Source organism: Dipodomys ordii, unplaced genomic scaffold (genome assembly GCF_000151885.1).
Source record: "Dipodomys ordii isolate 6190 unplaced genomic scaffold, Dord_2.0 Scaffold33, whole genome shotgun sequence".
Classification (NCBI taxonomy): Eukaryota; Metazoa; Chordata; class Mammalia; order Rodentia; family Heteromyidae; genus Dipodomys; species Dipodomys ordii.
Window position 1 is genome coordinate 11,341,918 of NW_012267249.1, and position 25,624 is coordinate 11,367,541.

At 34.8% G+C, this 25,624-nt stretch overlaps 2 protein-coding genes across 3 annotated transcripts in view; one reads left to right on the forward strand and one right to left on the reverse strand.

Annotated features, from left to right (window-relative positions):
• Positions 1-11,565, reverse strand: part of Lrriq3 (leucine-rich repeats and IQ motif containing 3) — an 86,734-nt gene extending 75,169 nt beyond the window's left edge. The window contains exon 1 of the mRNA XM_013016837.1: positions 11,433-11,565. The gene's annotated coding sequence lies outside the window, so the exon portion shown is untranslated. The remainder of the gene's footprint in view (positions 1-11,432) is intronic.
• Positions 11,566-11,710: 145 nt separating this feature from the next.
• Fpgt (fucose-1-phosphate guanylyltransferase) lies at positions 11,711-20,137 on the forward strand. Of its 2 annotated transcripts, XM_013016982.1 has the most exons (5): positions 11,711-11,811; positions 14,520-14,687; positions 15,771-15,863; positions 18,669-18,734; positions 19,200-20,137. In XM_013016982.1, exons 1-5 carry the CDS (start codon positions 11,730-11,732, stop codon positions 20,102-20,104), a joined length of 1,314 nt encoding a protein of 437 aa, XP_012872436.1. In that variant the 5' UTR covers positions 11,711-11,729; the 3' UTR covers positions 20,105-20,137. The 2 variants fall into 2 exon arrangements, with proteins under 2 accessions (XP_012872436.1, XP_012872435.1); XM_013016981.1 differs by having other exon boundaries at positions 18,669-20,137.
• Positions 20,138-25,624: the final 5,487 nt, after the last annotated feature.

Consider the following 25,624-nt stretch of genomic DNA (forward strand, 5'->3'; position numbering starts at 1 on the left):
GTTTACCCTTCACATCCCTTCCCAGCCTCCCCCCTCCCCCCCAACCCAATCCTTCCCCCCCTTCCCCCCCCTCCCCGCACCAACGTTGTAAAGCTCGTTTTGGACATGACAACTTGTACTTCTCATTGTTGCAACAGGTCCACCTGTATTGAATAATATTTCATTTTAGGGATGAACCATGGTTTTGTAATCTATTTACCTTCTAAGATACCTTTGGTGATTCAATATTTGGAAAAATATAAATAAAGTTGCTGTAAGCATTTGGGGAAAGATTTTTTTATGTAGAGATTAGTTTGAAATTAATTTGGGCAAATATCAAAGAAATTACTACTGTTTGATATCATATGATTTATTTTCTGAGAAATTACCACTGTCTCCTAAACTGGCTATGCATTTGCATTTTTAGCAATAATTATAAAGAATTATTATTCATATCCTCAGCAGTTTTGATGTTAGAAGTATTTTGTATTCTTCCATACCAGTAGGTGGGTAACAGTATACTACTGTTTTAATTTGAAATTCCTAATGACATATGATGTTGAACATATATCTATATGCTTAATTACCATCTGCATGTCTTCCTTGTGAGGTTTCTATTCAGATCTTTGGTCTACTTATTTTTATTGGTTTACTTTCTTATTGTTGAGATTAAGAACTTTTATTACTTTGGATATCATCTATGTGTTTTACAACTAATTTCTCTCAGCCTAGTGTTTGCCTTTTCATTTCATTTTCTTGTATTTTACAACTCATAAAATCCTCTGAGTTTGGAAAATCAATATCCATCCACAGGGAACATCAGAGATCCTATTTCTTTTTTGGCGGGGGGGGGGGGGGTCCAGTCGTGGGGCCTGAACTCAGGGCCTGGGCGCTGTCCCTGAGCTCTTCAGCTCAAGGCTAGCACTCTACCACTTGAGCCACAGTGCCACTTCCAGCTTTTTTCTTTTTGCTTATGTGGTGCTGAGGAATCGAACCCAGGGCCTCAGGCATGCAAGGCAAATGCTCTACCACTGAGCCACCTTCCCAGCCCCAGAGATCCTATTTCTTTAGGTGCATCTGAAAGCGATCTTCTACTTTCTGTCAATGCATCAGTGTACAATTATATATCTCTACATATATATATATATATATCATATATAACTATACTTAGTAGTAATAAAACTATATATAATTTTTATAAAACTAATTATTCCATGTCAGTCTAGTTGCAAATTTCTTTGTAGAAAATTCAAACTTATTCCTGGCACTTAATTTCAAGCATTCCAAACACTGCTATTTACTTAGTAATTAATGTTTATCAAATATAAATTTTATTTTAATTTTCCTTTCATTAAAAAGGGATTATATGTTTTATATTATTAATACTGTGCTATAGCAATTATGATAATACAATTTTAACTAATTCATTTAACTAAAGTTTTTGGATAAATGCTGTTTAATATGAATATTTCAATGATCTATTACTAGAATTATTCATGATACAAATACAAATAATTGTAATAGTTGCATACATGTGGTATAATCTGCAACAAATATAAATTAGATATAACACATAATACTGATAGCATAGTAGTTGATAAAATTGATTTTTTTACAAAATAACATAAAAACTTCTTGCCAAGATGACATAAATTTTAAGGAACAAATATTGAATTATACAAATCCCAATTTCAGATCATTTTAATATCACTGAATTTAATGCTTTCATTTGTATTTTATACAGCTATTTTTAGCTTTATAAAAAGATATCTGTTATTAGTAATAAATGTGGAAGAATTAAAAACTTGTGTGTTTAAGGGGATATTAAATCCAAATTTGAGAGATAATCTTCATCATAATTCAATGCTTCTTTTTTCATTTGTATAGCTGCCTGTATTTTTAGCTTTAATCAAAAAGATATATAATATTAGCAAAAAAAGTGTATGAGCTAAATACCAGGGTTATTATTCAGAGTTGGGATTCATGACTTGAGAATTTTTTAGAAAGGAAATCCTCTAAGTTATCTAATTCTTACTGTTTTAAAGCAAATCTCACAAGAAAGATAAATGAATTAACTATTGGTAAAGAAAAACAGACAATATTAATATAGTGATTTTAATTTAATTTACTGACTTAGATTCTTAAAATTGGCACAGTGATTCTTGATGAAATATGCTAAACTCCTCTTTCATCTTGTTATATGTAAAATTCTTGATGAAATTCTCCTACAAACCAGTAAGTCAAGAACAAAGTTACCATTAAAAGACAGGGCTAGAATATGGCTTAATGGTACAGAGCTTGCCTAGCATGCATAAAGTCCTGGGTTAGATTCCTCAGTACCATATAAACAGAAAAGGCCACAAGTGGCACTGTGGCTCAAGTGTGGTACAATGCTAACCTTAAGCACAGAGAGGCACTCAGAGACAAAGCCCAGGCTCTGAGTCCAAGTCCCAGGTTGGGCCAAAAAACAAACAAACAAACAAAAAACCACTAATCCTAGTACTAGCACAGCAGTCACCACCACCACAAGTGTAAAGGCAGATTTGTTTGTGTGTAGATACACAAAATGGGAAGAGGGGCTCAGCTAGACATGTCAGCATTCCATGTGAAGAAAGTAGGCTTGGGCTTTTATCAAGTCCAGAGACTGGAAACTGATGTAAATCTGAGTGATTGTGAAATGTGTAGGCCCACAAGAAGGCCTTAGGTGAAGAGGCAAACTGCGCAATCTGGTGTTTCTCAAACTTTATGAGGTACATTTAGATTCCAGAGAATTGTTCCTTCTGCATTTATTCCTGACAATGTCTATGTGACAATTTAATCTCTGTCAGTAACATCTCTAATGCTCACAGAAAGACTTTTATTGTCTTTTTTTGAACATTCTACAACTGTTGTAAGTCCATGTTATCCACCATGAAAATTCTTACAGAGCTGACATTTAGTTATTATATTTCTGTACCATTCCTACATCTCCAACTAATGAGTTTAACTAAATTTCTACTAAAGTGTATGCAACCTGATAATAAGAAACTTGTTTCTTTATGTTTGGGCTAATTAAAGAAGAACGGGTCTCTATTAAGAGACCCAGAACTATGTCAGGCTTCAAATAACTATTAATTTTCTAAATATATCTATATTTTCACTTCTTCAGAAATTCTTGAGAGGAAATTATAATGTATAAAAGTCTTCTAAGTACAAATGACAAAATTCTCTGGCCTCATTTGAAATTCCTTAAGACCAATGTTCAATCTCTTGTAAAAAGTAAATATATCAAGAAGTTTAGGAAGTGCAACAAATTTCCCCCAAACCTGCTGACTTAAACTCCATCATCTTATTCTCTCTGAAAATTCTATAGGCTGACTTAATTGAAGTGAGCAGTTCTTCTGATGTTGACTAAAGCTGGTCTCATGAGCCTTTATTGAACTGCCCAAGCCCAGGTTATTCATTCACATGTCTGATGATCTAGCATGGACATGTGAGAGGCAAGTTTGGCTGTGATGCTAGGATGAGGGAACTTTTCTTTCCATACTATTTTAGGGTCTCTCCATTTTGACTTGGACTTACTGTCATCTGTCTATGTGTATGTGTCTGTAATAAGGTATTCACTTTCTATGTACCCAACTAGGAATACTAAAAGTGTAAAAAAGAATCACCTGTCAAGTTTTCTAGTTTTTCCTGATGCAAAAATTCTTGTTTTATTATAATTGTTACAAGTCTGTGCGCGTGTGTGTGTGTGTGTGTGTGTGTGTGTGTTGTACTACGGTTTGACCTCAGACCCTTGCCTTTACTAGACTGGCACTCTATCATTTGAGTTATAACCGACTCTTTGGTTTCATTGCCTTTCAAATTGGGTCTTACATTTTTCCTGGGCTGACCTGGACTGTTTTCCTCCTATTTATGTTTCCTGTCTAGCTGGCACACCACTGTATGCACAATTTTTATTGGGTAAGATGGGGTCTGGAAAATGGTGTCCTTGGATAAAACTTCCCTCCTCCTGATCTCAGCCTGTTTTCACCATGTCCAGACTTTTTAAAAATCATAGCTATACATGTAATGACATGACTCATCTGAGAAAAAAATAAATTCTCATTTAGAATTTTCAGATTTTATATGTAATTTTCAAACTATTTATATATGAATTATGCATATTAGTGATTTTATTTAGACATTTTCATGCATGTGTATATTATACTTTATTGGAATCATTCCTCCCAACTAGCCCCTCTTAACCACTCTTGGTCCCCTTTACCAGTAGTACCAGTAGGCTTAGTTCATCTTCTTAGTTTCTATAATGAGATAAAGAATGTGATAATTTTCTTTCTGAATCTGATTTGTTTCACTAATAAAAATGAGACATCTAGTTCCGTGCATTTTCTTGTAAGCAACATTATTCCATTTTATTGTATATAACTAATGCTGCATATTTCTCAGGCCTTCTTACTTTCAGAGGCTTCTTAACTATTGTCTACACCTAGTATTCTCACCTCAGTCATAATCTATTATCTAGAACAAATTATTCTGTTGTTCCAGAAGCTTACAAAGAAATAAGACAAAGAATTGAGATACATGTTGTTTTGTGCTTTTGATCGTCAATAAATTATGAATCCTATGCCTTCATTATTCAACTTTACAGTCAGGATTAGTTGTAGTACTTAATATGTAGACTTGTTATAAGGACAAGTCTTTAGAAGAGATCTGGAATTTTGTAAACACTATCAAGTGCTAAAGTGTCTGGTTCAATTAATAATTAAAGATAGAATGTATTCACCAAATAGTAACTCAAGAATTTCCAGTTCTCAGTTGCATATGAGGAGGATAGATATATCCACTCCATCCTAAAACAACTAAAACATACTACTACAACATACTAAAACAACCTCCAAAAATGGAAAAATAAAAAACTCTACTTAGGTTTCTAGAGAAATTAAGTAAGGGTCAAACCACTGTCCTTCAAACTGGGGCAACAGACAGAGATCCATAGATGTCTCAGAACCATAAATGTGGCAAGAATTGCAATTATCAGACAGAACACCGATTTATTTGTTTATTTGTATGCCAACACTGGGGCTTGACTCAGGGCCTCATGATCTCACATGTTCTCACACAGTTTTTTACTAGAACTCTACTACGTGAGCCAGGCCTCCAGACAAGGAATTTAAAATATGTTTAATATGCAAAAGGCTCTAATGGAAAATAGACAATCTGAAAGAATAGAAGAATAAAGTAAGAAGGCAATGGAATTCTAGGAGATTATCCAAAAGACATGTTAGAGATCTCAAACACTGTAAAAGAAATGAATGCATTTGATTATTAAACTGGATATGAGTATGGAAAGAATTTCCAAGTTTGATGATATATTAATAGAAACTTCCAAAATTATTTTTTCATGGTCAATTGATTTAATAGTTTATTCAAAACAATAATAGCAGTAGACTGATACTTGTCAGCTACTCTATTCGACTACAGCAGAATACATAGTTTAAACAAATTTACATAAAACATTCATTTATGAAGACAGACCAAATTCTGGGTAATAAAATCAGATATCAGTTGCAAATGACTCATATATAGACAAAAGTCCTTATAATTCCTTTTACCTTATACTAAAAAAAAAATCTTATTCCAAAACATAGCTCTTCTTTGTTAAACCAGAATTTACTGAATGCTCAAAACCTGAAACTACATATATTGAATTTTTGAAATATTCTCGATTGATTTTAGATGGTATGATATAAATTTGAAGTCTTATAAGCAGTCTTGTCCACATATTACAAATATTACATATTTGTACCTGTGCTCTTGATTATGTCAGTATTCACCTCTACCAATATTTACTTACTAGTACAGAAAGAAACCTGTTATTACCTAGTAATAATAATAATAGTAATAGCAATAAGTAATAACAATAAAAGAAATTCCAGAATAGAATATTGTATCATGTTAAAGCTATCCAAAAACATGTAAATAATTGATGGTAATAACCATAACATAGTATTTTTCAGTTTGAACAGAATTTAGAGAATGCTTCATTTACTGAAACTATTCAGAGACATATAGATCATAATTCAAATCATTGTAAAAAATGTGGATTTTTCTTATTCTGTTTTAAACTACCTCATGCAAAATTTTCATTTCATATTATTTACAGAATAACAAAAATGTTAAACATCACAGAATACCTTTGAATCAGACTGTGGCAATTATGAGCCAAAGTAAGTACTGCAAAATGTGGAAAGTTGAAGCCATTTTAAATGACAACTTCTTTCCAGCTAAAGCTTCTTATCAAGTGGTGCCGATTTTACACATGATCCAAAAAAAAAGGAATCTAGTTACCTTTGTTCATGTTACATTGAGGCAACTTTACAACCAATTTTGTGAAATGTATACATAAATGTCTACATATCAAGTAAAAAATAATTATATATGAAATTCAAAATGCAGACTTAGTTTAACATATTGCATGAAGTGTTGGGGTAAAAAAAATAAATAAGCCTTTGTTAGTTTCTATTAAATACTAACTTTTAAATTATATATTATAGTCAAACTATAAATTATGTCTATGAAATAAATGATATCAAATATTACTCACCTAAATCCCAACTTTCTATTTAAAAAGATTTGTGGGAGGCACATGAATAAGGGCTACTTAAGGTTCAAGTTAAGAAATATCAAAATTAAAAACTAAGATGTAAAAAATATTTATCATATTGATTTATTTTCAAAACATTACATACAATAAATTTTGAAAAGAAATTTTAGATTTTTCACTCATTAACTGGACATTTTAAGTAATGTGAACATGAATGCATAACTTTCAGTAAGAAATTTTTACATTTCATGGTCTCTGTTGAAGTACTTAGTCTATAAGCATTATAAATGAAATTTTCAATATTGTACACCAGAATTTTCAAGGAATTTGCTAAGACATTTGCATATAAATAAAAATGGTGGCAGAAACAGAAATGAATTCGGGATAACCACAAGTTTTTTTTAACACAGTCAATTATTAAGCAGATACGTTTTTAAATACTTTTTATTTGGACAACAAATGTATTCAGTCAATCTTTTGATGAAAATTGTCATGATTTTATATTACAGATAAAATAGGTTTGTTTGTTTTGTAATACTGTCAATTTACTGGAATCATCATGTATGTTAGAAAACATACATGTTTGGTGGCAAATATACCACAAAGTTATATCTCCAATAAATGTTTTATAAAAATACTAGAAGAAAAGATCATTTAGTAAAAAACCATGTATCCTGGCAAATAACAATAGAATAAAATAGGCTTCTAAGTACTGAAATGGATAGACTTATTATGCTTTCAGAACCCATTCCTCCATGGTCTCAAATGACAAAATCAAAAACAAAGAACAAAAAAAAATAAAGAAAGTCATTTGGAAAGAAAGATTCAGAATTCATTTATATTCATGACATTTCTTTTGCCTTAAGTGTACTGGGTTTTCTTTTTTTAACATTTAGAAGGCTATCACATGTTCAGAAAAAAAAATAGTTTCATAAGGCACCAACTTTGCTTTTTCCATACTTGCAGACTTCCAAAGCATAATTCACTACCCAAATTAAAAGGTGGTGACTCAAAAGATGAAAATAAAATAATTCAAACCAAAATATCCTCACAAAACCATCTACGGGGAAATCATACCTTCTAATTTGAGTAGCACAACAAATATTTGATTCTTTTAGTCCAAATAGTTCTTCATTCGCATTCAAATCCATAGTTTGACTGTCTAAAGCATGCCCTCATACATTTCTATAAAATAAGCTATTATAACTAATAACATTGTATTTACTTACCAGTTGATATTGTTTAGCCCCTTGCCTTTTATCCACTAAATAATAACAATGACTTTCTGCTATTATTTGCCAATAGTGACACTTGAAAAAAAAACTATTGCCAAAAACTAGAGAGAAATTAGATATCTAGAAGCAGTAAGAGAGTGAAGCATTTTTGTCTATATTGTTGTAAGGTGAAAAGGGTAAGTCCCCTCAGCAGGGTACAATGAAGGAAAAAAAAATACATGTTTAAGATATAAATTGAGGGCCAGGAATATCTGTCATTTCACCTACTCAAGAGGCAGAAAGGATCACAGTCTGAGGCCAGCACAAGAAAAAATAAATAAAGATTGGGAAAACCCCATCTTAAGAAGTAAGCCAGCCTCATGGTTCTTTAGATGATACATAGATCAAAGGACTCCAATGTGAGGCTGGCCCTAGGCAAAAAGTGAGAATCTTATCAAAAAAGTAACAAGAAAATTTGGCTAAAGCTATAGTTCAAATAAATGGTTAAGCACTTACCTAGCAAGCCTAAGACCCTGCACTCAAACCCTGGTAACAGCAATTAAGAACTAAATTGGGGAGTGGGGGAGGAGAGGAAATTGAGAACAGAGGAAACAACTGCAAATCAAAGTAAGTTCAGCATGTCAGGAAGAGGAGGAGGTGAAAAAGAAACAATACACAGCAAGAATGAAATACTGGATTCAAGAAGAGCCCTAGCACTGCTTGCTCAGGTCAAGTACCCTTCCTAATGCACAACCTTCTCCTTTTGCATTTGCATTTTTATGATGAATGGTAGACAAATTAAAATGTGCATTTCTCAAGCTATTGGGAAAAAAGTCATATTTGTGGCTAGTGTAACAAAATCCAAACTAGTTGGCATTAGCTGCACATGGGAAGAAGGCATCTTCACTGGTGATGGAAATTCTTTAACATGATTGTGGTGATTTTAGGACAGTGAGTCACCAAAAATCATTAAAGTGCTCTCTGAACACAGCTAATGTTAACAGAATAAAAGTATACTTCTACAAATCTATTTTTAAACATCCATCTTACCCTTCTTTTTGGCAATTCACCAAACACTCTTTGTTTCCTCCAAGAAAGAAAAGCCCACATAATATACTATTTTCCAACTGACTTTAGTATAATTTGCTAGATGTCTGTGGGGGGTGGGGAGCTCACTCAGGGTGCTGTCCTTGGTCTCTTTTGTGCTCAAGGCTAGCACTCTACCACTTGAATTACAGCTCTAACAAGGTGAAATGAAAATGAAAAGGTAACAAAATGATAAATTTCATATAGTAGCTACAGCTCTACTTGCATATTTTTCATGGCTAACTGGAGATAAGAGTCTCACAAACTTTCCTGCCTAAATTGGTTTTGAAATGTAATCCACAGATCTCAGCCTTATAGTAGCTAGGGTTACAGGCATAAGTCACCAAAGCCCAGCTGGATAACCTTTTTAAATAGGGAATCGGACTAACATTTCTACTGTGCTTGATTTGGGTAATGGTTTTATTTCTTAGTTGGATGGCAAATTTTCTCTTAGAAAATAATACTCTGAATAATAACTGGCAAATTATCTGTGGTAAATTCTCTGGCAAAATAGTGCTCTGGTAGCATAAGTCTATTTAACCTTCCATAATGCATACATTAAATGTAATTTTTAAGTTTATATTCATTTTATTACAACAAATATAAAAATGAAATTTCTAGATATTGTAGTTCCTATAGTAACAGCCAAGAAAATTTGAAATCACTCAAGATAGTATTTTTTTATGCTTACAAATTAATGAAAATTTAACCAGGTGAATTAGCTCACAGTTGTAACACTACCTTGAAGGTAATGTTTGTGAAGGTAGTGTTTGTGAAGATTGGAGTTAAGCCAGCCTGGGACTAAAAGTGAATGAGATCCAAACACAACCAATAAAAGGTTTAGGATGGTAGCATGAGACTAGTATCACAGCTATATGGAAAGCATAGCTGAAATTAAGGTATATTTACTTCCAGCACATTTTACTTGAGCAATGAAGTCATACTGGGAAAAATAATATGCATACTTATGGTCATTTTTCCTAGATCCAAGAAATGGTCTACTTATACCTTCATATAAGTCTATCACTTTGAAAGTTCTTTTTACTATCTGAAATTTATTATTTGGTTACTTTTTCTTTTTCATTTCACGTTGTTAGATTGTGAAATACCCCATGCAAGCCCTATTAACCTTTGGAAATCTCAATCTACCCGTATCATTGTCAATTTCAGCTATATGCTGACAAATTAGAGCTATATCTATAACCAGATGTCTTTCCTGACCTCCAAACTCATACATAAAATGCACACAGATATCTTCACACACAAATTTCTGCTACATATGTATAGCCAAATTAAAAATTTGCCCTACTACTCCACAAACCTTCCCCATACTTAGCTTTCCTCATCTAACCAACTGTCTTCAGACAGTCATTTGTTTTACTCCTCTCTTTCTCTCACACAGTTCACAGCCATTCAAAAATCTGTGGGTTTTTCATTCAACATGTATCCAGAATATGAGCAAATTCTTACCATCCCCACTGTTACCACTTCATCCCCACCTTTAATTCTGTCTGTATTATTTCAGTATAGCCTTTCTAATTCTATCTCTTTTATATTTATCTGTATTGGTTGTCACATCTCCAAGTGATCCTTTCAAATATTAGAAAAGTCATGTCAAAGCCTATGAGAGTCATATCTCCAATTAACCTCCAAAAAGCTGGAAGTGAAGTTGTGGCTCAACTGATAGAATGCTAGTCTTGATGCAAAAAGCTAAGGGACAGTGACCAGGCCCTGAGTTCAAGCTTAGTACTGGCACAAAGGAAACAAAATGCAACTCTGTAATGCACCTCTGCATTTTATGAGAATAATTTACTGCTTTTTTATTTCAGAGGAAAATAACAAGGTCAAGATTTTATAGGTTTTACTTACAAACTGTATCTATAGGGCCTTGACTGCCTGTGTTCCTAAAACAGGCTAATGAAAGCTTCTCTAACAAATCAAACCATACTGGCTGGTAGAACAATACTAGGTTTTGGACTGAAATAATCTTACTTAACTACTTATAACTTCCTTATAAACTGTAATACCGTAAATAAGTTACTAATTCCTCTGATTCCATTGTCTTATGTATAAAGATGAAGAAGTTAACCAGCAGCCCTCGTTACAAACTTGCTGTCTTCAAGTTAAATAACTATAATTAGCTAATGAAAATACATCTTCAAAGGCTGACTTTTCCTCCAAGAATAATACTGAATGTTCTAGATTAATATAGACATATAAAAGAAAGTCGGGAATGCAAAATAACTAAACTATGGGAGAAGTGGCTTGCACTTCGGAGCGGTGTGTGGCGCACTGAAGTTTCAAGTGCCAGACCTCAACTGCCTCGAGGCAGTACAGGTTTTTCAATATTTAGACTGTGTGCCTGGACCTGGGCTGGGAAAACTGGAAGCTCTGAATGACACCTGGGGGTGAAAGGAAGGGACCAGAACTTCTTGGGAATTGCTCCTGACTACAACACATCTCCAGTGTGCACCAACCACCTTGGACAAGAAAGCTGGGCTCGGGGTCGTGGTTTCAGCTTCCCCCTAACAGGTTCCAGCCCATCGCTCCCGACTAGAACCACTCACCGGGTCAACGGGGCTGTAAGGCCTTCTTAGCTGGAAAAACTGCACCCAGACCCTGCACAGACCCACAAATCGCTAGGTGGCCATCTGCTCCCGAGTTCGTTGCTAAGGAAACGGGCCAAGCGTCCGCCTCACCCCATCACGCCTCTCTAGGTGGCAGTGAAGGAAAGGGGGCGGGGCGTAGTGACGTGGAAGACGCCGGAAGAGGCGGGGCGGAGGTGATGGGGTCAGGGGTCGCAGGCTAATCCAACGCGCAAGTGCAAACTAACTACGCTGCGCTGGCTCCCGGAAGGGGCAGGCATGGCGGCTGTTAGGGTCCCGCCAAGCGTGTCTCTACAGGAAGCCACGCAACGAAAACTGAAGAAGTTTTCGGAACTCAGAGGTACCCTAGAAGGGAGCATGTCTCTCCCGGGCTGTGAAGAAGGGCGGGCGCCTCCCTTACCCCGCAGTTGGCTGGACAGTGTCTGCTGTCCGCCTGCCCCGCGGGCCTGGACGCTGACCCGGGGGTACTGTGTCCGCCTGCCCCGCGGGCCTGGACGCTGACCCAGGGGTACTGTGTCTACCTCCCGCCGCAGCCTGGACACTCACCCAGGGGTACTGTGTCCGCCTCCCCCAGCGACCCTGGGACGCTGACCCAGGGGTACTGTGTCCGCCTGCCCCGCGGGCCTGGACACTCACCCAGGGGTACTGTGTCCGCCTCTCCCGCGGCCCTGGACGCTGACCCGGGGGTACTGTGTCCGCCTCCCCCGCGGGCCTGGACGCTGACCCGGGGGTACTGTGTCTGCCTCCCCCATGACCCTGGGACGCTGACCCAGGGGTACTGTGTCCGCCTGCCCCGCGGGCCTGGGACACTGACCCGGAGGTACTGTGTCTGCCTCCCCCAGCGACCCTGGGACGCTGACCCAGGGGTACTGTGTCCGCCTGCCCCGTGGGCCTGGGACACTGACCCGGGGGTACTGTGTCCGCCTCCCCCATGACCCTGGGACGCTGACCCAGAGGTACTGTGTCCGCCTGCCCCGTAGGCCTGGACGCTGACCCAGAGGTACTGTGTCCGCCTCCCCCAGCGACCCTGGGACGCTGACCTAGGGGTACTGTGTCTACCTCTCCCGCAATCCTGGGACGCTGACCCAGGGGTACTGTGTCCGCCCGCCCCACGACCCTGGGACGCTGACCCAGGGGTACTGTGTCTGCCTTTTCAGTTTAGTGCTCCCGTTCCCTCTTCAATTACGTTTCTCCTGTGTCAGACTGAAGATCAAAATACAACAGGGGAGAAAGGGAATAAGAACAGGGTTGATCTCTGACTCGCTGGGCCCTGAATTCGGTATGTACAGGTTAAGCCCTTTCAGGGAGGTCATTTTCAACAAATGGCACAGCGGTCTGCGATCTAGCTTTGCTCTTCTCAACCTCAACCCTCAGCTCCTCTAGCTCCCCAGTTTAAACACTTAACTGAGAGGAGGAACAAGATATGACTTAAAATTAAGTGAAATTTAAGTATTAAAAAAAACCAGGATATGTCACTATTTCTTTCTATGTACACCTGTACAACTAATAATATTTATTATATATTACATCATATGTCATATATGGTATATAATACACATTTCATTATATCTCCTTAAAGCCATGCATACAGAGCTCCGCTTTGGGAAAACAACGAAACATTCCAAACTACATGAACCTAACTGATAAGTCTTATTTTTCAGCTAATTAAAACGTTTATTCATCTTGTTAATGGGTAAACCATTTCCCACTGTTTAACCAAAAGTTCAGTCTTTCTTTTAATGAGTTCTTCAGGGACTTGGAGTGATTTCCTGGATCCAGAATTTTGTACCATAGTCCTGGATAAACTTGTGTGTTTCATCATCTCTGTAAATCACCTGTATAATAGCAATTTAAAAAAATATAAAAACACATGTAAAATGAAATATGCACATTTGTAAACAGAAACACTGAAGGAATGGGTCTTAGTTTGAATCTTTCTTAGCTAACATACACTAACTGATTTTGGTAAACAAAATTAACTTAGAAAGCTGGACATTAGGTTTAAGTGAAGTAAGCCAAGCCCAAAGAAACATTGGTCCCATGGTTTCCCTTATTTGCAATATCTAGTATATGTCTGAGCCAAGCAGAAAAGGTCAGATAAGGTGATGTTAGGGAAATGAACCCTAAGATATGTATTCAAATGTTTTGTTTTCTTTCATGCCATTGTTTCTAATGTATTTATAAGATTATTTCTTTGTTGCTTTGTATGTCCCTCCCCCACAGTATAACCCCTGCATTCACTGTATTTAATGTCGGTATAATTTGTGGAAGGGAAGGGGAAAAACAAGTCATTTAAATAAGGATACAGGTGGACCCGTTGCAACAATGAGAAGTACAAGTTGTTATGTCAAAAACGAACTTTACACCTTTGGTGGGGGGGGGCGGGGAGAATTGGGAGGAAGGATAGGAAGGGATGGAAAGGGGAAACAAAGGAGGAGGCTACAATGCTTGATAAGCAATGTACTCATTATCTTGCCCATGTAATTGTAACCCCTCTGTACAGTATTTTCACAATAAAAAAAATAATGCTATTTGTCAAAAAGTATAACTGTTTAAACTTTGAAGTAAGAGAAATTGTGGAGCATAATTTTGAAGAACAAAAGGAAAAGTTTGAGAACAATATTCATTTGAACTATTTTTTTGTTGTTGTTTTCTGTCGGTTGTGGGGCTTGAACTCGGCCTGGGCGCTGTCCCTGTACTCTGTCCCTGCACTTTTCAGCTCAAGGCTAGCCCTCTACCACTTGAGCCACAACACCACTTCTGGTTTTCTGCTGGTTAATTGGAAATAAGAGTCTCACGGATTTTCCCGGGCTGGCTTTGAACTGCAATCTTTTAGGTTTCAGCTTTCTGAGCAGCTAGGCTTACTACAGGCATGAGCCACTGGTGCCCGACTTTCCAGAACTGTTTGAATAATACCAACAAAGTATAACAAGATACATTTTTGAAGATGATAATAAATGGTATCAGTCTGGTTTTTCTTTTAAAGCAGGCAAACCTTTAATAGAGCATTTTGATTATACTTATCTTATTCCTACTTTTTCTAAATAGGCAAACCTGTGGCACCTGGAGAATTCTGGGACATAGTTGCAATAACAGCAGCTGATGAAAAGCAGGAAATTGCTTATAGGCAACAACTATCAGAGAAGCTGAAAAGAAATGAATTACCCCTTGGAGTTCAATATCATGTTTTTGTTGATCCTGCAGGAGCCAAAATTGGTACGCATTTTATGGATACATAGGTTCTAGGAGAAAGGAAAAGGGAAAACAACCTGTCTGTGCTTTACAGTTTATTAGCTGCATACCTCTAGTCATGGCCTTTGCAGACCTTAAAATCTGATTGCAAATTGACTTTTTTTAGAAAGATAAAAGCATAGAAAATATTCTTAGTCTGTGATTTGAACCATACAACTTCCAGAATGTTTAAGAGAAAATTTTATTAGTTTTAAAACAATTTATTGAGATTGAAAAGAGCATATGCATATGTTTGTATGTATGTAATGAATGGCCTCTTAGGATCAGAAGCAAGAAGCAGTCTGCAAAGGAACATAGTCCAAAGGCTTAAGTACTCTAGAATATTTATCTGAAAACTCTTACTTAAGCTAACTCTGTCCTTTAATTTTCCATTGTAAATAAAAATGAATTATGGTTTCTCAGAGGCTATTTTCCACATGATACTTAAAACTGCACACTTTCTTAACAGAGAAAGAATATATGTATGTGACATTAACATTGTTCTGATTAGTCTCTACTGTTTTAATCTTCACAACAGTATATTCCTATTATATAGATGGCAGTTCTGAGGTACAGAAAATTAACAATTTTTACGTTTAACTTAACAATAATTGTTAAGTTTAACAGTAGGCAAGCTATTGGTGTGGTAATCAATATTTTATTACTATTATTATTCTTAAGTAGTTGGTAGTTATGTTTAAGATTTTGAAAAATATTTTTATGGAGAAAATCTAATTTGTATACTTGATTATGTAATATAGGGGAGTTACTTAAATGGGTTTATGATTTATAATTATTTGAATACATAGTTAAAATTTTTGTATTACAGATTAATCTATTAATAATTTGAGGAGAATATTAGCAGAGCATTTATTCTTGATGGCATTTGCTTTTATTTATTATTCCTTGCTGTAAGATGTATTGATTTTATTCTTTTACTAGTATTTTTTCTGCCCATTTAATTATAGCCAAAATTCCATATACCTAATTATTGTATCCATATTTACTCTCTACAAAAAGTTAGTAGATTTCTATGAAACCAATTGTGCTTTTTAATTTATTTTTAAGGAAATGGAGGATCTACACTTTGTGCTCTTCAAAGTTTGGAAAAGCTATATCGAGATAAATGGAGTTCTTTTACTATCCTATTAATTCACTCTGGTAAAGTTATACTATATTAATTTACATTTTCTTTCAAGTTTTATTTTTGATAATCTCTACATTTTAAAAGATGCTTTGAAGGTATTTTTCTTTAGAAACATTTCATCTTTTTCGTGCTACTTTTAGGTTGCAAGGAATGTAACTATTTCTATAAAATTTGTCATTAAGACAGCCAGTCACGGGCTGGGAAGGTGGCTCAGTGGTAGAGTGCTTGCCCTGCATGCATGAGGCCCTGGGTTCGATTCCTCGGCACCACATAAGCAGAAAAAGCTGGGAGTGGCGCTGTGGCTCAAGTGGTAGAGCACTAGCCTTGAGCTGAATTGCTGAGGGACAGCGCCCAGGCCGAGAGTTCAGGCCCAGGACCGACCAAAAAAAAAAGAAAGACAGCCAGTCACATACATTATCAAATATTGTTTTGTCTTTGGTATGCATGTAGAAAATTATTTTCCCTAAAATAGAATTTATCTAATTTGAACATTTCTCAAAAATTCCTTAGAAGGAATTCTTCATGTGGGATAAGCTGGTTTAATATTCATATTAGACTTGCTAAAGCCTTCAGTACTTAAATAGTTACACTATTTACTGGAGTTTGAAAAAAACGTGCAAAAGTACAAAATTGAGACATAAATATGTAAGTAGAAAACAAAAATGAGAGAGAACATTTTAAAATGGAAAAGTGAGAGGTCATAACTGTAGCAAAAGGGGTAAGTAATATTTTAAGTTGAATATATTGAAGATTTGGGGTACATGTTGATTTTTTTTTGTATTTTAGATGAGAATCTGAGGTACAGAAAGTTAAATATGCCTATTGATGAAAACTTTTCATGGACTCATAAGAGTAGGACATGTATTATGGAATCACTATTCCGTGTGGTTTCTATGCCCTTTACTACTTTTTAAATTCATGTATTGTACCATAATTTTTTTAAAAGATAATGTCAATATATCTCAGTTTTGGTTTCAAGACTAACTGAAATGTAGAACAGTTTCATCTATTATGTTATTCCAGAAAAATATCCTATAACCAACTTGTTAGAAAGTTAAATTAGACATCAGAAAATATAAGCAAAAGTATAATGGACCTCCATTCTTCATAGGTAGAAAATACTTAACAAAAAGAAAATGGGTCTGTGCTGAACAGGTACTGGCATTTTTCATGTAATTATTTCCTAAATTACACAGCAGAGTGCATATTGAGATGTCATTTCATTGTGTTAGTTTTTTTCATATAAATTTTTATTGTAAAAATACTGTACAGAGGGGTTATAGTTACAGGAGTATTGTTACTTCCTCCTTTGTTTTTCCCCTACCATCCCTTCCTTCCCCACCTCCCCAACTCCTCCCTACCTGCCCCCAAAATTGTAAAGTTCATTTTCAACATAGTATCTTATACATCTCATTGTTACAGTGGCTAACCTGTATCCTTATTTAAGCATTTTGTTATTTCCCTTCCCCTCCCCAAATTAGAAAAATGTACATACTAAGATGCAGAACATCGGAATCAAATAATGAAAACAGGAGTTATTTTAAATAATCTGGACATTTAACTATCAAGGAGAATATTTGTGGCATATATGCAAATTCTATGGTATTTCATATAAGGAACTTATTATGTTCTTTAGATTTTTCAAATCCATGTAGCATCTTGAAACAAATCTGTGGATATTGAAGGATAGCTAGGAGTACCTTTTAATGCTAAAGTTTACTATTTTTTAGTCTTTGCAAATGAGAAAAATAGGTATCAATAGGTCTCATTTGTTGAATAATGTGCTGTGTTTGAAGTACTTTGTGTTGCTGATCATTAATCTTATAAAACACGTGAAAGTAGATATTATTCTACATTTGCTACTTTGTAGTAATTTCAAATGTAAAAGGCTAAAACGTGGAGAACTAGTATGATTTCATGTTTATCTGACACTTTATATAGTATCTGTCTTTCACTGTTATTTATGTTGTAAGACATGTATTTAAGAGAATATACTTTTTTTTTTCATTTTCCTTCCTGGGGGTTGCACTCAAGACCAGGGTGCTGTCCTTGAGCTTCTTTGTGCTCAAGGCTAGCACTCTACCACTTGAGCTACAACGACACTTCCAGCTTTTTCTAAGTAGTTTATTGGAGAAATGAGTCTTATGGACTTTCCTGCTTAGGCTGGCTTCAAACTGGGATCCTCAAATCTCAGCCTCCTGAGTAGCAAGATTACAGCCATAAGCCACTGATGCCTAGCAAGAACACACTTTATGAAAAAGTTATACTATCTACTTTACATGGCAAAAGCCAATTTAAATGAAAAGCAAATAGAGATTTTTTAATATTCTTTAAAAAAATCCCTTTGTTTCCTTAAAGGCAGTGTAATAATTTGAAGAAAGAGACTACATCTGGAAAGAAGTTTGAATAGAAGATTAAATTGTGTTACTTTATTAACTTTTATAACTATTTTTCCTATGAAGTAAATGCTTAATATCTGAATGTATACATGATAGAATGTTTTTTTTTTTTTTTGCTTAAAGTTTAAATAGAGGGCTGACTTTTAGGCTGTAGTTCTTTTTCTTTTTACATAAGTGATTCAAAGCAATCCACAGGCTATATAGGATTCATTTCTAAACTAGAATCTACAATACTGCATTACTACTTGAAATCATTGTAGGAGAATTGTTCATTGAATTTTTAATCTGGATTTCATTATTCTTTCTTGAACTTCAGTAACACATGATATATATTGAATATGTTGGGAGCTATTTTGCATTGTAACTGATATCCACAAACTTAAAAATCTTAAAAATAATGTATTTTTAAAATTTTTATAGGTGGCTACAGTCAACGGCTTCCAAATGCAAGTGCTCTGGGGAAAATTTTCACTGCTTTACCACTTGGTAATCCCATTTATCAGATGTTAGAATTAAAATTAGCCATGTACATTGACTTCCCCTCACATATGAATCCTGGAATTTTGGTTACCTGTGCAGATGATATTGAATTATATAGTATTGGAGAATCAGAGTATATTAGGTTTGATAAACCTGGCTTTACTGCATTAGCTCATCCTTCTAGTTTGACTGTAGGTACAACACATGGGGTATTTGTCTTGGAGTCTTCTAATTGTTTAAAATATAGAGCCCTTGAATACAGATGTTGCTACCGTTTCCTTCATAAGCCCAGTATAGGAAAGATGTATCAATTTAATGCTGTATGTAAACATGGAGACTTCTGTCAACAAGACTTTGGTGGAGGTGACACTGCCTATTTTCATTTAGATTCAGAGTATGTTTACACAGATAGTCTCTTTTATATGGATTATAAATCAGCAAAAAAGTTACTTGCTTTTTATGAACAAATAGGCACACTGACGTGTGAAATAGATGCCTATGGGGATTTTCTGCAAGCACTGGGACCTGAAGCAAGTGTGGACTACACCAGAGATACATCAAATGTCACTCAAGAAGAATCAGCGTTGGTAGATGTGAGACAAAAAATATTTCATCTACTTCAAGGAACACCCTTAAATGTTGTTGTTCTTAATAACTCCAAGTTTTATCACATTGGAACAACTGAAGAATATTTGTTTCATTTTACTTCAGATAGCAGTTTGAAGTCAGAGCTTGGCTTACAATCCATAGCTTTCAGCATCACTCCAGATATTCCAAAAGGCTCTGCTAAAACATCCTGTGTCATTCAAAGTATACTAGACTCAGGAATTTCTGTGGCACCTGGCTCTGTTATAGAGTATTCCAGATTGGAGCCTGATGTGTGCATTGGGGAAAACTGCATTATTAGCAATTCGTATATTGTAACCAAAGCTGTCCTGCCTGCGAATTTGTTTTTGAGTTCTTTAAGCTTGAAGATAAAAGGATCCTTAAAGTATTCAACTATGGCATTTGGAATGCAAGATGACTTGAAGAAGAATGTGAAAACATTGTTAGATATAAAGTTGCTTCAGTTCTTTGGTGTCTGTTTTCTGTCATGTTTAGATATTTGGAATCTTAAAGTTACAGAGGAACTGTTTTCAGGAAATAAGGCATGTTTTAGTTTGTGGACTGCTCGCATTTTTCCAGTATGCTCTTCTTTGAGTGAATCAGTTACAACATCACTAAAGATGTTAAATGCTGTGAAGAACAATTCACCATTTAATATGAATAGCTTTCAGCTGTTATCCATTGAAGAAATGCTTGTTTATAAAGATGTAGAAGACATGATAGCTTATAGGGAGAAAATTTTTCTAGAAATTAGTTTAAATAAAAAATAATTTGGAGATATCTTAAATATATATTTAAATACATTGCCTTTCACTGTGTAAGATTTCTGGTTTTTTGCTTCAGTAAAGTAAAATAATGAACACTGTTAACATAATTGTTAATACAATTCTTATGAAGTTAGATCTTCATAACAAATACAGATAACCATTTCTATAGAAATGGTTATATATATATTTGAAATATATTTCTAATAGAAATATATTTCTAATAGAAATATATTTCAAAGCAGTTTAGAAAATGGATACATTTTTGCATACTTTTGCTGTTTTAATTTTCTTTTTGGGGGGGGGTGGTCTGGTTGTGGGGCTTGAACTCTGGGCCTGGGTGCTGTCCCTCAGCTCTTCAGCTCAAGGCAAGCGCTCTACCACTGAGCCACCTTCCTAGCCCCTAATTTTCTTTTTAATATGTATTTGTGGACCGTTGTTCCCTAAGTAGGAGATTTAAAGATGATTTGTAGACATACCTTAGAAGTTTCTTTTTCCTTCGAACTCTAATTCTAGTAAAGTTCTAAGTGTTACTGACATTTTTGTTTTTACCAAATGTGGTTCTGATTTTATTGACTAATAAAATGGCATCCTATACTGTCTTCTAAGTACTATAGTGATACTATAGTATCAAACAAACATAGCTGATTATTATTATTATTATTACATCATCATTATTACATAATTATTATTACATCATCAGTGTTTGGTGTGTCATGATCATTTACTTAGCAAATAACTAGACACAAAGAGGTATAAAACTAACACTGATCAAAGAGAAAATGTGCATCTCTTATTTTACTTTTATGCCTTTGAACATGAGTTAGTACCAATGAGAATTTTTTTCTGTAGTTCCCTGTGCAGGAAATCATACAGCTACTTTTAGGAAAGGTGATAGGAATAATTATGATTCACTAATAATTATATAATTTCTCTAAGACATTACTTTTGTCTTTCTAGTAATCTCTTTAGTGGAACTATTATGGTGCCATATGAGCTAATCTCACTTCCAGTTTCTTATTTTCTTTGCCTATACTCATATCAATACTGAGAAACAATAATCAGAATCAGGAGAGAGGTAGCAAAAGTAGGAAAGTAGAGAAAACACAACTTCAAGGAAATTAGAATTGGTGGAAATCCTGGGTTATTCCTATTTTGGTCTAAGTATATAAGTGAAATATCTTCATATCAAACTAGTTCTTAGAAATAAAATATGTTAAGTTTTAAGTTAAAATTTTAATATATGAATATAAAACTAATATGAAAACAAGAAGTGGTAATCCAAAGTCCTTGGCTATTTACATGAGTATGGTTCTTTATTTACTTTCAAAAGTGAAAAATTATGTGGTATTGTTTAACATCAATTTACTTGAAGTACTTTCAGAAGATGTTAGGTGTTATTTGTAAATGTTCATAATATCATTTTACCTAGAGTGCTAAAATTGTAAGACTCACATATATTCTAAGAAGAAAACTCTCAAGGAGGACACATTGCTTCATTGAATTTTGGATATTTATTGGAGATTGCAGGTAGAATAGAAAATAATTTTTATCATGGAACCTTCTTGCACATATACATAAAAGAAAAAATGTGAAATATGAAGATACCTTCTGGACATTTCTGCAGCTTTATAGTCAGAATCAAATGCTAGCATAGTTTTACCACAGGTAAAAGTGATATTCATATGTCTACCCAGTACCATCTTGTTGGGAATACACTAATATGTGGGTTTTCCATGTAGCTGCAGCTACAGACTCATGTTCTTTGATTCCTGACACTACTAATTTCCTATTTGACAAAATTATTTTCATTATGCTTCAGTTTGATCATGTCCCTAAGGGACTGGTGGCTTAAACTCCAAGACTGGGAAATTTCTGACAAAAAACACTGATGCCATATTAACATGTCAATATGAAAGTAATTAGTGAACCACAAGTCACTTTTCTGTCATATATTTTAGCATCTGAGTAAAATAATTCACAATTTCCTCTAAGTATTATCAGCAATGTCTAAATATGAGACATCTCTTGGTTTATATTTTTTCATAAGCACAACAAATATACTCAGATTTTATAAGCAATTTGAATTATTGCTTATAACTAATTGTATTCCATATACTTCCCTATTAGTTAGGGATTAACAATGACTCAAGAAGGAGATGGGAAAAGTGCTACTTTAATATTTACACTCTAAACAGAACATTGTGTATCAGTGAATACTAAATGGAAAGAAACTTGAAAGTATATTCCAGTGATACCTGAAAGTGAAAACAATGAATCCAGAGTTAATTGTCACAACTTCTGGTGATCTAGTCACTTATATCTAATATTTGCATTGTTATATAAAGATTTCCAAGGTCAGCAATAAGCCAAAATCAAAAGGTACCTACAATAAAATGAGTGCATGAATCTCATGTAGTTATTATCGATGTGGCACAAAGTCAGAGACACCATCACATATACATCATGCTGCCCTCTGCCCTTGAGCAACTTGTAAGCTGATTTTATAGTGCCTCAATATAGTCTAGTAGAACTGATAGAGCAAAAGTAAATATATATATATTTTTTAAATATTAACGATTTTCATGTTGATGTGTTAACTTGATTATATATGTGTATGTATGTATATATGTGTGTGTATGATGAACCTATTTGTAATTTCAGGTTTCTTTTTGCCTAAATAAAACCAAGTACTGATCTAAGACAAGATCTAATTATTCTTGCCAAAAATGGGTCTTTTTCTTAATGTAAGAGAAATGATTGGAGAAGCATGATCAACTTTAGTTAATGGAATTTTTATAGTTAGACAATTTCGTTAAGGCAATTTCCATTGAGATCGAAGAACACAATTATTACTTAAACCTAGTGAAACTATTGTTAATTTGTTGAACTTCCAAACTGCTAGATGGCTCAACCTTGCCAATTTGGGTGTAGTTCAAGTGTATCAGCATTTTAGGTCAAGATAAAATTAGAGGTAACATAATAATAAAAGCTTTAGATTCCCCACTCTCTGATATTTGGAAGACTAAAAATGAAGGGCAGCTTCGGAGTCAGTAGCTCACATCTGTACTCCTAGAGTCTCAGGAGGCTGAGATCTAAGAATCAAAAGTTCAAAGCCAGCCCATGCAGGGAAGTCTGTGAAACTCTTATGTCCAATTAAGTACTAAAAAATATTAAAAAATGAAAAAGCCAGAAGTAGAGCTGGGGCTCAGATAGGAGAGCACTAGCCTTTAGTACAAAAGTTGGTGGTGCAGGAAGAAAGAAAGACTGAATGAGTTAAAAAATAAGGAAGACTGGTACAGGAAAAAAAGAAAAAAGAAGGAAGGAAGGAAAGGAAGGAAGACTGGTACAGGAAGAAGCAGTTCAAACCTAAGACTGTTACAGAAAGAAAAAGGAAAGAAAGAGAGAAAGAGAGATAAAGGAAAGAAGGGGAGAAAGAAAAAGAGAAAGGAAAGAAAGAAAAAGAGGGAGGGAGGGCAGAGAGGAAAAAAATAAGAAGAAAAAAGAGAAAACCAAAGAAAGAAAATGTAGGAAGGGGAAAGAAGGAAAGAAAAAAAGGGAAAATGTTTCTGTGGATCATTAAACTATTTTCCACCTGTAAAGTAATTTGATTTTTAATTTGGACTTTATTGACTAAGCAAGGAAATGTTTTAAAGATAACATCGTAAATGTTTCCTTCTAGGCTATATGGACAAGTAGTCTGTCCTTTAGAAGCTTATGGTTATAAGGATGTCTTAACTATTCAGTGTATAAATTTCAACCATTCACAAAGCAATTCATTTCAGATTGCTGCAGATGGTCACAATCAATAAACTAGTGTATTTCCTAGCTGTTTCATAATTATGATCCTTCAATTGTGCTTTAGTGTATTGCTGAGGCAATCCAAACTCTAATGTCTACATTCTTTAAGCACTCCTTTACAATGTGTTATTGGTCTGCTGTTGAATCTCTAGCTTCCTTAAAGGCGTTTAAAAATGTCTTTGCTACAACCAACATTTTGTGACTAAGTAATCTACACATGTGACATCTTGTTCACCAATATCCACACTCTTCTCTCTGTTGAGCATTCAAATATGGTTCAAGTTAGTTTTAATTCATGACGTCCTTGTTGATCTGTACCTCTTGAGGCAATTTTTTTTAAAAAACAACCTTGTTGAAATCAAGAAAATGTTCATTTCATTTGCAGGGTTGAGAAGTATATGCTTCTCAATAAGTTTGGCATGATTTGTTTCTTTCCTATTATTTTTAGCCTTGAGATTTGAGAAAGTAAACTACCAATATGCTGTTCTTTAGAGAAATGTCAAACAATTTTAGTAACAACTAGACATAAAGAACTTTGGCTATAAAAATGATAATAATGATTATATTATGTAGTCAAAGACCAAATTTTTGCAGTAAACCTTCACTAATAATTTATCACTGGAATCAATTGTAGTGAAGCAGGAAGGAAGATCACTATTTCCTATAAATGGAAAAATGTATTTACTGTACCTGGCCTATGAGGAAGGAAGGAGAAAGTAGATTTTATTGAAAAATTCTTTAGCTTTTTACAACTGACATTTAGACATAAATGAAATAATTTCCCATAAGTTCAAGAAAAGAAATACCTTGTGATATCATTGATGTTACTTCTTAGTCAATCTCTAGACTTCACACATTCTGACTTCCCATACCAAAAATAAATAAGCAACAACAAAAACAAATTGTTCACCCGGGTGCTGGTGACTCATTCCTGTAATCCTACCTACTCTGGAGGCTGAAATCTGAGAATCTCTATTCAAAGCCAGTCCAGGTAAGAAAATTACGAGACACTTATGTCCAGAAAGCCAGAAGTAGAGCTGTGACTCAAAGTGGTTAAGCAATAGCTTAGAGCAAAAGAGCTTGGGTACAGCACCTAGGCCCTCAGAACATGCCCCACCACTGACAAAAAAAATAATCTTCTTAACCATATTGTACAATGTCATTGTATCCTAATGTATGTATTCCCTTTGAAGCTGACTTGCGTTAGCCAAATGTAAGATATACATCACTGACTCATATTTGGAAATACACTTGATTAGTTCATATCTCACTCCCACTAGAAAATCTACATAGGCATTTACATTTAGAGAATGCCAAATCTTATCAGTTCTAAAGATCTCTGCAGATGAATGGACACAAGCATCATCAAAATGCTACAGGACAAAAGCCCAGAAATTGTACATGACTGTTCACATACTTCCCCTGATCCATTTCATGCAGTACCTTAGCAAGTGAAATCTATATATTGAAAACACAACCACATCTTTTTTTCAACTCTTACTGGACTACTACTTAGACTGAATAAATAGCTTTTTAAACAAATTTACTGTCAAGGTGATATACAGAGGGATTATAATTACATATATATATGTATATATGAGGTAATGAATATATTTCTTTTCAACCTTGTTACATCCTCATTTTTCTCCCACTTTCCCTCCCCCCATAAATAGCTTTTTGATAACAGTTCATTTTTGTATGTGGGAATACTGAATTATTATTTAC

Bases quoted from the DNA above. Each gene is read 5' to 3' on its own strand.
- Fpgt (XM_013016981.1), top strand. From the start codon at position 11,730: ATGGCGGCTGTTAGGGTCCCGCCAAGCGTGTCTCTACAGGAAGCCACG. The intron at 14,688-15,770 runs GTACGCATTTTA...TTTATTTTTAAG, and splicing joins TCCTGCAGGAGCCAAAATTG to GAAATGGAGGATCTACACTT. The intron at 15,864-18,668 runs GTAAAGTTATAC...AAATTTTTATAG, and splicing joins TATCCTATTAATTCACTCTG to GTGGCTACAGTCAACGGCTT.